Raw genomic sequence first — 12618 nt, 5'->3', positions numbered from 1 at the left:
TGTGTACTGGTGTGTGTGTATATATGATGTACTGGTGTGTACTGGTGTGTGTGTGTATATATGATGTACTGGTGTGTACTGGTGTGTGTGTATATATGATGTACTGGTGTGTACTGGTGTGTGTGTGTATATATGATGTACTGGTGTGTACTGGTGTGTGTATATATGATGTACTGGTGTGTACTGGTGTGTACTGGTGTGTGTGTATATATGATGTACTGGTGTGTACTGGTGTGTGTGTATATATGATGTACTGGTGTGTACTGGTGTGTGTGTATATATGTGACGTACTGGTGTGTACTGGATTTAAACTGGGCTGAAACCAGCAGCTGCCTGGAGGAAGGAAAGTCTCATCTGAGCACCTAAAACTCTTCCCAACACGTCAGATATGAAACTCTGTTGAACTACAGTCGACCTGATAACCATGGTAACACAACGTAGCTGCTTCTGATTGGCTGGCAGCTGATCTCACCTCCACCTGTCTGTCTGTCGTCTTCTTCTTCTCTCCCTAAAATCAGCTGCAGACGTCTGCCTGTCTGAAGGAGACGATGTTCAGCCGACGCGTCGTCATGGAGACGTCACAGCTCAGATTTCTGTTGTTTTAAACTCAGTTTGCTGTGAAGCTCCGCCCCCTCTCCTGTCAGCCAATGAGCAGCTAGCAGAGCCTGACCTTCACTTTAAAATGTTTAAAACCTGTCTGACCTTTGACCTCCTGCTTCCTCTGAAACACACACACACACACACACCTGTCTCTCTCTCTCTCTCTCCGTCTGTCTCACACACTCTCAGTCTCTCTCTCTCATCCAGCTGCAGCTCGTGGTCTCTACTCGTCATCGTCCTCCTCGTCATCTTCGTCCTCTCCCTCGTCATCGTCCTCCTCGTCGCCTCCCTGAGCTGAAGAGCCGGGGTTCCTGGCGTACGTGCCGCCGCCGCGGTACGCCACCATGTCCTGAGCCGCAGACAGAAACACTTTTATTATTAAATCATCATCATCATCATCATCATCATCATCATCATCCAACATCACACCCAAATCTGTGTTCATCACTGAGTGGATGAGTAGCTCAGAAGTGCAGCATAGCAATGCTAATGCTAACCGTTTCATGTAAGTGAATGGAAGATGCTAGAACGATTAGCGTCATAGATCACAGTTAAATAAACAGACGTGGCTGTTTGATCTGATTTACTAGTTAATTATTATTCAGACTTTCTAACCAGGTAGATAGTCGTCTGATAGATTCACTGGTTTATTACATATCAGCAAAACGTTTCAATGAATAAATAATAAAACAAAACGGTGCTTGAGCTGAAAGCCAGCTGTCAATCAGACGTGACGTGGACACGCCCACACAGTCCTGAGATGGTTCGAGCTGAAGTTCACTAATAATGATAAATGTTTATTAATGTTTGTGTGGATCCTTAACGAGACACTTTGTCATAAATAACATAAAGACTTTAAACATAAACTCAGAACATCTGTTCAGTCTGACTGCTCTTCATCTGTCTGTCTACTGTCCCCTCTCTCCTCCTCTTCCTCCTTCATCTGTCTACTGTCCCCTCTCTCCTCCTCTTCCTCCTCCATCTGTCTACTGTCCCCTCTCTCCTCCTCTTCCTCCTTCATCTGTCTACTGTCCCCTCTCTCCTCCTCTTCCTCCTCCATCTGTCTACTGTCCCCTCTCTCCTCCTCCTCTTCCTCCTGTCTGTCTCTCTGCGTCCTGTCTATCTCTCTGTCTGTCTCTCTTCCTCCTGTCTGTCTCTCTGCGTTCTGTCTGTCTGTCTGTGGTGGTCGTCCTCACCCGGTCGTATTTCTCTCGTAGCTTCTGGGCCTTCTCTTCGTACGGTAGTTTCTCAGACTGGGACAGTTTGCTCCACATCTCTCCCAGTTTCTTGGCACAGTCTCCTATAGACAGACCCGGGTACTGCTGCTTGACGCTGGGACGGTACTCGCTGCAGAACACGAAGAAGGCAGACCTGCGGAGACACACATATTCAACACGGTGATGTTGAACCCAGAGGCTGAAACACGTTAACATGAAATCAACTCTGATCTGAGTCTGAAAGTCGTCACGACGTAAAGAATTCATTATTTTATTTATCTAAAACTGCTTTATGTCTGAAAGCAGGAACGCTGCCTGTGAACTTTGACCCCTGTGTGTTTGGACCAATCGTGGCGTTAACTGACGAAGACGAACAACGACAAACACGACGTCATAACGAGCAGAACCAGAGTTTCTGCTGCCAAATGATGATGATACACTTTATATGTTTGAACCTGATGAAGGATGTTCAGTCATCAGAGAAACAAGCTGAGCGAACGTTTAGCAGCAGCTCCGCACCTCCTGATTTTCAACAGGAAACTGGTTTATTCAGTGTTTTTACTGGTTTTACTTGGTGGTTCAGTTTGTTGTGGAGAGGAGGAGACTGAAGGAATCTGAACCAGGAGAAACTGACTGCAGTGACGGCAGCAATAACTCCCATGATGCCTCACTACCTCATGACGACGTCATCAAACTGTCTTTGGTTGTTTGATTGACCTTTAAAGGCAGAAATTACATTCTGTGGGTTTAATAAAGGTTATAAATGGAACGTAGAGCTGAAATATAGTTGATTCTGTGATCTGCAGGAAGTCATTACATACAGAACAATCATAATTTTACTTTGATTGTCATTTTCCTGTAAAAAGAGACATCAGAATCTGGATCATATGTTATGTTTTGGCCTCAGTTAGGGATGCACGATATTATCAGCACGTCATTGGTATCGGCCGATAAAAGCCCAAAAATCTTCTTGGTTTATAACGGCGGTTGGTAACCAGAGTATCAGGTGCGTTAGCGCCACCTTCTGCTCAGGATGAGGACCAGAGATTAAATCCTGCACATTAATCCTGTCTGTCTAATGAACTCAATGAAAACTCTGCTGCTGCTCCCACTTGGCAGGTTCGTTACAGTGTTAATGCTGAACTCCTGAACTCCAGTCTTCTTAAGTTCTTCCTTCATATAGTGTCTTTATTGATCACAGTATAATCTATGCTGCATGCATGATAGTCTCCTCAGCCAGCTGGAAATAATATGTGTATATATCAGCATCAGCCACAATGAGTTGGAAACATCGACATATCGGCAAAAAATCCAATATCGTGCATCCCTAGCCTCAATAATAATAATAATAATAATAATAATAATAATAATAATAATAATAATTGAACAGGCCCTCGTGCCTCTGTGCACGTCGGGCCGCGGTGCAGTTGAAGGTCTTCTGTGACGGGCATGTAGATGTGTTCAGACCCGGCTGTGTTCACTTTGTCCACTGTTTTACCTGCTGCTGGAGCTGCTTCACTGAAAGTTGGTAGGAGGCGCTATTCATCCAGTTTACATCACTGATGGAATATTGTCATGTAGATGTGTTCAGGCCGGGACTCTTATCAAACATGTAAAGTTTGGTGCAGACTGGAGCATTTATGATAAAGTTATAGCAGCTTCCTCTGTCATGGCGAAACATCAAATCTCAACGGTGTGAGGATGAGAGTTTCCTGCAGGGTGAGACATGTCTGTCTCGCTCACACCTGTCTGTCTCGCTCACACCTGTCTGTCTCACTCACACCTGTAGCATCAAAATCATGTTTTGGGTCCATTCACTTCAATTTCAATTTGTAAACAAAACTCTTGATGAGTTTGTGTGTCAAACAAATTAATTTCCTAATTTTCATCAAGTCTAGTTTTAGAAAAGTAAAGACGTTTAACCCACATGACCTGGTCAACGTGTGATTGACATGTGTCCTGTCAGGTGTGTAGAGACAATAAATAACTGATACTCATATATCTGAATGGAGAGTGTGAGTGAACCGGAGGAGGAGAAGAAGATGACACAGTGAGGTCATGTCTCTACTGGTGCAGGTGAGACCATTAAACACACACCAGTACCAGGACTGTGTTTTACTTACGGGGGTCTTTTGGGTGCGTTGGGATCTTTCCTCTTGCGGCCCCTCTTCCCGAAGCCTTTGGGGGGGACGTAGTCCCTCATCTCACGGTTGTAACGCACCTTGTCGGCCTTCGCCATGTCCTCGAAACACTTCTTATCACTGGGAGACAGAGCCTGCAGAGACACAGACACACTGACATCAGCACGACCTCTGACCTCTACTGACATCAGCACGACCTCTGACCTCTACTGACATCAGCACGACCTCTGACCTCTACTGACATCAGCACAACCTCTGACCTCTACTGACATCCACACGACCTCTGACCTCTACTGACATCAGCACGACCTCTGACCTCTACTGACATCCACACGACCTCTGACCTCTACTGACATCAACATGACCTCTGACCTCTACTGACATCAACATGACCTCTGACCTCTACTGACATCAGCACAGACAGCACGACCTCTGACCTCTACTGACATCAGCACGACCTCTGACCTCTACTGACATCAGCACGACCTCTGACCTCTACTGACATCAACACGACCTCTGACCTCTACTGACATCAGCACGACCTCTGACCTCTACTGACATCAGCACGACCTCTGACCTCTACTGACATCAACACAGACAGCACGACCTCTGACCTCTACTGACATCAACATGACCTCTGACCTCTACTGACATCAGCACAGACAGCACGACCTCTGACCTCTACTGACATCAACACGACCTCTGACCTCTACTGACATCAGCACGACCTCTGACCTCTACTGATATCAGCACGACCTCTGACCTCTACTGACATCAACACAGACAGCACGACCTCTGACCTCTACTGACATCCACACGACCTCTGACCTCTACTGACATCAGCACAGACAGCACGACCTCTGACCTCTACTGACATCAACATGACCTCTGACCTCTACTGACATCAGCACGACCTCTGACCTCTACTGACATCCACATGACCTCTGACCTCTACTGACATCAGCACGACCTCTGACCTCTACTGACATCAGCACGACCTCTGACCTCTACTGACATCAGCACGACCTCTGACCTCTACTGACATCAACACGACCTCTGACCTCTACTGACACTACATGAGGAACAACTTCAACCTAAAACCAGAAACTGAAGCGCTGACACATCGAACCTCATCTATAATTATTGATAGCTGATCAGCTGTCATTGATCGATGTATAAAGATGGCTGCTGTTCGACTCAGGAGATCTTTATAATAGTAGACGATGAGCACTAGAGGTCAAAGGTCAGAGTCACACGTGACTGAAGCCACCATCAGGCGTCCTGCATTAATGATCGTTACATTACAGCTGATAGCTGATCAATAATCACGTCATTATCGCTCTAATCTCCTGAACAGCAGAGCTGCAGCCGTTAAACAGTCAGCAAACGTACAGAGAGATTTAAATGGACTGGTATCCATGGTAACAGACGTGTTACAGAGATTTGAGGGCTGCAACTAACAGTTATTTTACTTATTGATTATGGTTCAGATGATTAATAACCAGATTATTGATCCATCCGATCGATACGAAGCTAAATGACAACTCATGTTGAAGACGTCACATTTTAGAGGTCAAAGTGATGAATGAAGAAAACCTCCAGCTGCTGCTTCAACTCTGTAAACTGTTCTTCATCTTCTGCATGTGTGATGTCATCATCACCAGTGACGACGTCGACGACTCTTCATCACCTACAACCTCGACCTCTTACTTCATCCAGTCAGTCACATTTATATTTACAGTTATTATAGAACTTTTATTTGTCTTTTTTTGTCTTGTTTTGTTTGTTGTGAGCCACATTATCTGTTGTTGTTTAATAAATCAAGACAATAACGGAGTTTTAGCCTCAAAAAAACCTGAAAATATTCTGTTATTAACGACAGAAAACAGATTAAATGTTACACCTGACAAACAAACGGAGGAGTATTTGTGATTCTTGATTGATTAATTAGATTCATTTCCTGTCAGTCGACTGATTCATTGAGACTCAGATGATTTTATTTCACTGTTTCCTCCTGATGAACGCTACAATAACATCCAATCAGCTGGAGGGAGATCTAGGATCAGCTGATATCAATAAATATCACAAGATGGATCAAGTTAATAACTTCAGAGTTCCTTTAAACTGATGTTCTGTTGATTTCCTGTCGACTATGAAGAACAGCTGATGACCAGCCGTCAACAGGCCAGTTTGCTGCCTGATGAAACACGACTGTAGTGTTTATGGTTTAGCTGCCGAACCACCGACATCTTTGTCTACTGACGGCATGTTGTCATAACAGAGGAAGCTGTTCAGTGATTGGCTCGCAGCTCGCTCCGTCAGCAGGTCCACATAGAACCTGCAGATGTTTTTAGTTTTCAGCGGTGATCCAGAATGAAAACCTGAGAAACTCAGCAGAATATTTTTAGACAATATTCATTAAAGATAACAAAGATTGTTTCTCAGCAACACAAAACACATTAAAACAACCTAAAATGACCTCAAACAGGCTGGAAGACATATGTAGTAGATTTTAGTAGAACCATTAAATTCAGATTTTATTTCATCACAAACAAAGTTTAGAACGTTTGTTGGAAAAGTCGACCATCATAAATGCAGGACTGAATAAACAACAATAAACAAACAAACATGAATAAATAACTGGTAAATAACCCCTGACCTAGAGGTGATCTGTTTATCAGGGATCTGATTGGCCGACAAATATCCAACAACGTCTGTTGAGGAAAATGACATTTAGACATTATTGTTGTGGTTTAATCAGCCAGACGACGCTCTGCTGCCATCTAGTGACCAGACGTATAAACTGCACCTGAACACTATGAACGTCCCAGTGATTCATTACTGACGGCAGCTTATTAATAATTATAATCAATGTTTCCTGTCCAGGAAGATCAATGAATATAAATGAATCAGATATAGTTATTTTATCATGTATGTAACTCAGTATGTTACATATTTATATCAGTTATATAAACAAACATCATGTTAATATTCACACATTCAGTTTATTTCATTTAGAAAATGTTTATTAGAGTCACCATGTTGTTTATTATGATCTTTTAACTGATATAAACGTCTCTGAGAACCCGGAAACACCTCCATAAATAAACTAAATTATTATTATTAACAGTTTTATCTCCTTCTCTTCCTCTGTGGACGCCGCCGGTGGAGGCGGGTGGCGTCCAGTCTGCTGGAGGTTTCTTCCTGCTGATGGAGGAACGTCGGGTCTGTAGATTAAACAGTTCAGACCTGATCTTCTGTTATATATATTATATATATATATATTCTGATATTGATCAGAACCACAGTGAGCAGCTGTTTTAAAGCCTCCAGCAGGAACCAATGAGCTCTGAGCTGAGACGGGGGGGGGGGGGGGGGGGGGGGCGTATTTAGAGACGCACACAGTGTTGGTTTGTTGAGTGTAATCAGGAAACACAGAATAACTTCAGACTTCCTCTAAACTTTATAACAAACTGACACGTTACAGTGATGATGGTTCCTCACTGCTGCTGCCTCCAACCAATACATCCATTACTGATCACCTCCCACTGCAAGGTTATTGATTAGATCAGAAATCAATCTCTCTGTGAAGCACGTTGGTGAAACTCACTACCAGTCTGTCTCTCTCAACGTCTACCCGTCTGTCTCTCTTAACGACCCGTCTGTCTCTCTTAACGACCCGTCTGTCTCTCTAACTACCCGTCTGTCTCTCTCACCGTCTACCCGTCTGTCTCTCTAACGACCCGTCTGTCTCTCTCACTACCCGTCTGTCTCTCTAACGACCCGTCTGTCTCTCTCACCGTCTACCCGTCTGTCTCTCTAACGACCCGTCTGTCTCTCTCAACGTCTACCCGTCTGTCTCTCTTAACGACCCGTCTGTCTCTCTAACGACCCGTCTGTCTCTCTCACTACCCGTCTGTCTCTCTAACTACCCGTCTGTCTCTCTAACGACCCGTCTGTCTCTCTCAACGTCTACCCGTCTGTCTCTCTTAACGACCCGTCTGTCTCTCTAACGACCCGTCTGTCTCTCTAACGACCCGTCTGTCTCTCTCACTACCCGTCTGTCTCTCTAACTACCCGTCTGTCTCTCTTAACGACCCGTCTGTCTCTCTAACGACCCGTCTGTCTCTCTTAACGACCCGTCTGTCTCTCTAACGACCCGTCTGTCTCTCTAACGACCCGTCTGTCTCTCTCACTACCCGTCTGTCTCTCTAACTACCCGTCTGTCTCTCTAACTACCCGTCTGTCTCTCTAACTACCCGTCTGTCTCTCTAACGACCCGTCTGTCTCTCTCACTACCCGTCTGTCTCTCTCAACGTCTACCCGTCTGTCTCTCTCACTACCCGTCTGTCTCTCTAACTACCCGTCTGTCTCTCTCACTACCCGTCTGTCTCTCTACCTACCCGTCTGTCTCTCTCACTACCCGTCTGTCTCTCTAACGACCCGTCTGTCTCTCTAACGACCCGTCTGTCTCTCTAACTAACCGTCTGTCTCTCTAACGACCCATCTGTCTCTCTCACCGTCTACCTGTCTGTCTCTCTACCGACCCGTCTGTCTCTCTAACGACCCGTCTGTCTCTCTCACCACCCGTCTGTCTCTCTAACGACCCGTCTGTCTCTCTAACGACCCGTCTGTCTCTCTCACTACCCGTCTGTCTCTCTAACGACCCGTCTGTCTCTCTAACGACCCGTCTGTCTCCCTCACTACCCGTCTGTCTCTCTCACTACCCGTCTGTCTCTCTCAACGTCTACCCGTCTGTCTCTCTCACTACCCGTCTGTCTCTCTAACTACCCGTCTGTCTCTCTCACTACCCGTCTGTCTCTCTACCTACCCGTCTGTCTCTCTCACTACCCGTCTGTCTCTCTAACGACCCGTCTGTCTCTCTCTCTACCCGTCTGTCTCTCTACCTACCCGTCTGTCTCTCTCACTACCCGTCTGTCTCTCTAACGACCCGTCTGTCTCTCTAACGACCCGTCTGTCTCTCTAACTAACCGTCTGTCTCTCTAACGACCCATCTGTCTCTCTCACCGTCTACCTGTCTGTCTCTCTACCGACCCGTCTGTCTCTCTAACGACCCGTCTGTCTCTCTCACCACCCGTCTGTCTCTCTAACGACCCGTCTGTCTCTCTAACGACCCGTCTGTCTCTCTAACGACCCGTCTGTCTCTCTAACTACCTGTCTGTCTCTCTAACGACCCGTCTGTCTCTCTCTGTCTTTTACCTTCCATCTCTCGGAGCATTTCTTGGAGAACTCGGCGAAGTTGACCGACTGCTCGGGGTTCTTCTTCCTGTGCTCCTCTCGACACGTCTGGACAAAGAAGGCGTACGCCGACGTCTTCCCCTTCGGCTTGTTGACGTCTTTACGCATCATACTGGCGGCCTGACGGACGGAGGAAGGAAACACAAAGAGAGAAGAAGAGATGAAGAGGTAAGGTACAGGTTTAGTTCTGGTGGAACTGGTTCATCAGTTCATTTGTGACTGTGAGAATAATGAGACTTTATTTCAGTGTAAAACAACAAAACACATTCAGTGATCGACCGTTTACACAGAAGGCAGGTAAAAGGACATTTCAGAGCTGCAACTAACAATCATTCGACGTCTTCAAATGTCGTTTTGTCCAACAAAATCCAAAGATATTAATTTAATTACAAAACAGAGAAAAGCAGAAAACCTGAGAGATGAGAGAAAATATTACATTAAAGATCAATGCTGCAACTATTGATTCATTATTTTACTAAATGGCAGAAATAACAATCACCTCCAGGACACGGTGACATCACACACACACACACACACACACACACACACACACACACACACACACACAACAAAGAGAAGCAGCAAATCCTCATAATTAATGATCTGGAGGACGGGATGAGACCTTCACCTGTCATTATGTTTCACATTTTAATAAAAACACAGGATGAGCTGGTACAGATATAATGGATTAATAGATCATTGATAAACCAATAGTTATGATAATTGCAGCTCATTATGTTCAATATCTTTGAACTTGACACCACCCACTAAACAGAGGAATCAAAAGATCAATATATATATATATATATTTTTTTTATTTAATTAATTATTTTTCAAACCATTATTTAATCTGTAATTGTTTAAAATCTGTGTGTTTGACAGATAACTGAGCAGAAACATTAAATACATGTGGGAGGAATGACCCTTTAACCTATGTGTCTCATTTTGTAGATAATCTAAATTTAACCTTGTAAAATGTTTAATTGTGGTTAAATATAAATCATATATCATCATAAAGCAGGTTAACTTCATCTGTGTTACATTACAAAGTCGCCCGTTAATTACCAGTTAAATGGCCAAATAATAACGGCCCACCAGCAGCCAAACTGGGAGATTGTGAATAACAAAGAAAACTGAGAGGGGATCCATTTTCTCAGACGGGGAGCCAGGAGGCCCGCCGACCCGAGCTGGAGCCTCCTTCGGTCGGATCCTGTGCTGGGACATCCCGCTGGAGCCCGGTTCCTCCTCTCCGCCTGTGACTGGAGGTCTATGAGCCGTAGAGAGGAACATAAACCGGAGCTAGCCGCGTTTTCTATGGAGATGTATTGACTGCTGCAGTTAGCCTAGCCGTGCTAACAGCTAGCTCCGACAGAACAATGGGCCACCATTTGCTTCCCGCCCTCTGCGGAGCTAGCCGCCCCATCCCCCTCCACTAGCGGCCGGCTAACGGGCTAGCAGGCGGAGAAAATCAGCCTTTTACACCGCGGACATGTTACAAACCACAATATAAGACTTTCTGTTCATGTGTGGCTTTTATCTTTAACCGCAGCGCCGCTCTTTCACCAAACAGGCGCGCTGGCAATGGAAATAAGGAGTCAGTACGACACTACGCATTTTCAACGCAGGGCCCCGGTTATGCTCCGGAGAGGTCAGCGTTGTATGGACGGGACGAGGCTATTTCCTGGCATTCATGCTCCAAAATGGGCGTTTCGTGTTTACAACAACACGTCTCTATCAGTCCCCCGAGTACACACACAGACGGGCACCGACATGCGATCAGACCCCCAAACAGCCACATCCTGACCATTAAAGCGGCCATTTTATTTCTTTTTCCAGCCTCATCCCGGATTTTTTATCACAAGATCCTGCACGTCAGAAAAAAAGACAACCGGCAAATCAGAGCCAGCTCAGTGTCCGGTAAATGAAAGATGTAACCGGGGAAGAGGCGCGGTACTCACTCGTCAGGAGGGCCGGGACAGGCTGGAGCAGACTGGACCGGGTCCGTTTTTCGGGTTCGGGGTTCTTGTTGATGTTTGGTGGCGAAGCAGCGACTGGAGCCGTTGGTTCACTTTCAAACTGGGTCGAGCTCGAGTCCGGCCCCGCCCCCCAGCAACGCCCCCGTTGGTCATCTCTATTCAGAGGGCGGGAACGCGGCCGGCCAACCTGGGCGGAGCTCCTCTGAATACTCGCCTGTGATTGGTTCACGGCACCGCAAGTCAAAGCCTCGTTGCACACGGCTCCGCCTGCCTAGCAACGCCATCAGGGCGGGAATTCTACTGCTACAACAGGGCGGAGCTAGTATTTTATTCTCTCGTTTGATTGGTCAGAAGGGGTGGCTGTCAAATAACGGGCCAATCCGTGAGGAGATGGGGGAGGGGCGACCGAGAGCAGCAGCACAAGGGATGAAGACGGAGCCCGTTTAATACATATTCTGGTTGTATTTTTGTGAGTTTATAGTGGGATTAAACTGCATTACGTTTGAAGATAATGATGCTGGGGAAGCATATAGTTCATTTAATCCGAGGAAAATAAAATATGCTTTCATTAACACCACATTCAACCGAAATATTGTATGTTTTTGGGTCATTTTGTATGTCAGCAGCTATGGTTCCTTCAGCTCCTGGTTTGTGTCTCTGCTGTAAGGTATCAGCATCAGTTCAAACCCACACTGGTTCACGAAAGTATTCACAGAGTCCTCACACTTCATTATCCATCAGGATGAAAAAATATTACATCTGCAGCAAGAAAAAAATAGATTTTCAACCAGTTTCTCAACTGTTTCCCAATACAAATGGCCTTGAGAAATGACAATAAAATCCTTGTTTATTTAACAAGAAAATCATAAACACTCTATTATGTATGAATATTTACAATAGATAGATTATTAATCCCAAAGGAAAATAAAAGTGTTTCTGAAGACAAACCATCTGATGCATCAGGTTAAGATAAATAATCATAACCATAATACGCTATTTACTGAGTAATAACTGATCATAAAACCTCATTAATATGTAATAACTAAATTACTGTGATTGGTTCATGTTGCACACATTGAGCAAAAAGATAAATCACTTCAGAGCCACCAAGTTTCTGTTTGGATGAAGAAACAGAGTTTCAGAGAGGAATATAATTTAATCCAGACAGACAGAATAAGGTTTTAGAGATGCAACAATATGATCATTTTCACATCAAACATCTGAGCTCGCATCTCAAAACTGACTCAGTTATTACTTAGTATGAGCACTTTGTTTTATAGCTAATATTTCATTGTTTATATATATTAGAAATGTGCTTCCATATCAGTGTTAGTCACAAACATCCTGAACATCGTGAGGAGGTGATGTCACACTGCCTCTTCTGTTTGAACCGGATCTGTTGTTAATTAAAGAAACATTTCATCT

At 44.9% G+C, this 12618-nt stretch overlaps 1 protein-coding gene across 3 annotated transcripts; it reads right to left on the bottom strand.

Annotated features, from left to right (window-relative positions):
• Positions 1 to 224: 224 nt before the first annotated feature.
• Positions 225 to 11321, bottom strand: hmgb2b (high mobility group box 2b). 3 transcript variants are annotated; one of them, XM_042401996.1, is made up of 5 exons: positions 11176 to 11321; positions 9179 to 9337; positions 3941 to 4092; positions 1797 to 1971; positions 225 to 949 (listed from the first exon to the last, which is right to left on the bottom strand). In XM_042401996.1, exons 2-5 carry the CDS (start codon positions 9326 to 9328, stop codon positions 824 to 826), a joined length of 603 nt encoding a protein of 200 aa, XP_042257930.1. In that variant the 5' UTR covers positions 9329 to 9337; positions 11176 to 11321; the 3' UTR covers positions 225 to 823. The 3 variants fall into 3 exon arrangements, with proteins under 3 accessions (XP_042257930.1, XP_042257933.1, XP_042257932.1); XM_042401999.1 differs by lacking the exons at positions 9179 to 9337; positions 11176 to 11321 and adding an exon at positions 4787 to 4811 and having other exon boundaries at positions 3941 to 4134; XM_042401998.1 differs by lacking the exons at positions 9179 to 9337; positions 11176 to 11321 and adding an exon at positions 4359 to 4385 and having other exon boundaries at positions 3941 to 4134.
• Between the last annotated feature and the right edge of the window lie 1297 nt (positions 11322 to 12618).

The sequence above is a fragment of the Thunnus maccoyii genome, chromosome 22 (assembly GCF_910596095.1).
Source record: "Thunnus maccoyii chromosome 22, fThuMac1.1, whole genome shotgun sequence".
Lineage (NCBI taxonomy): Eukaryota > Metazoa > Chordata > Actinopteri > Scombriformes > Scombridae > Thunnus > Thunnus maccoyii.
This window is presented reverse-complemented; position numbering and strand designations above follow the sequence as displayed.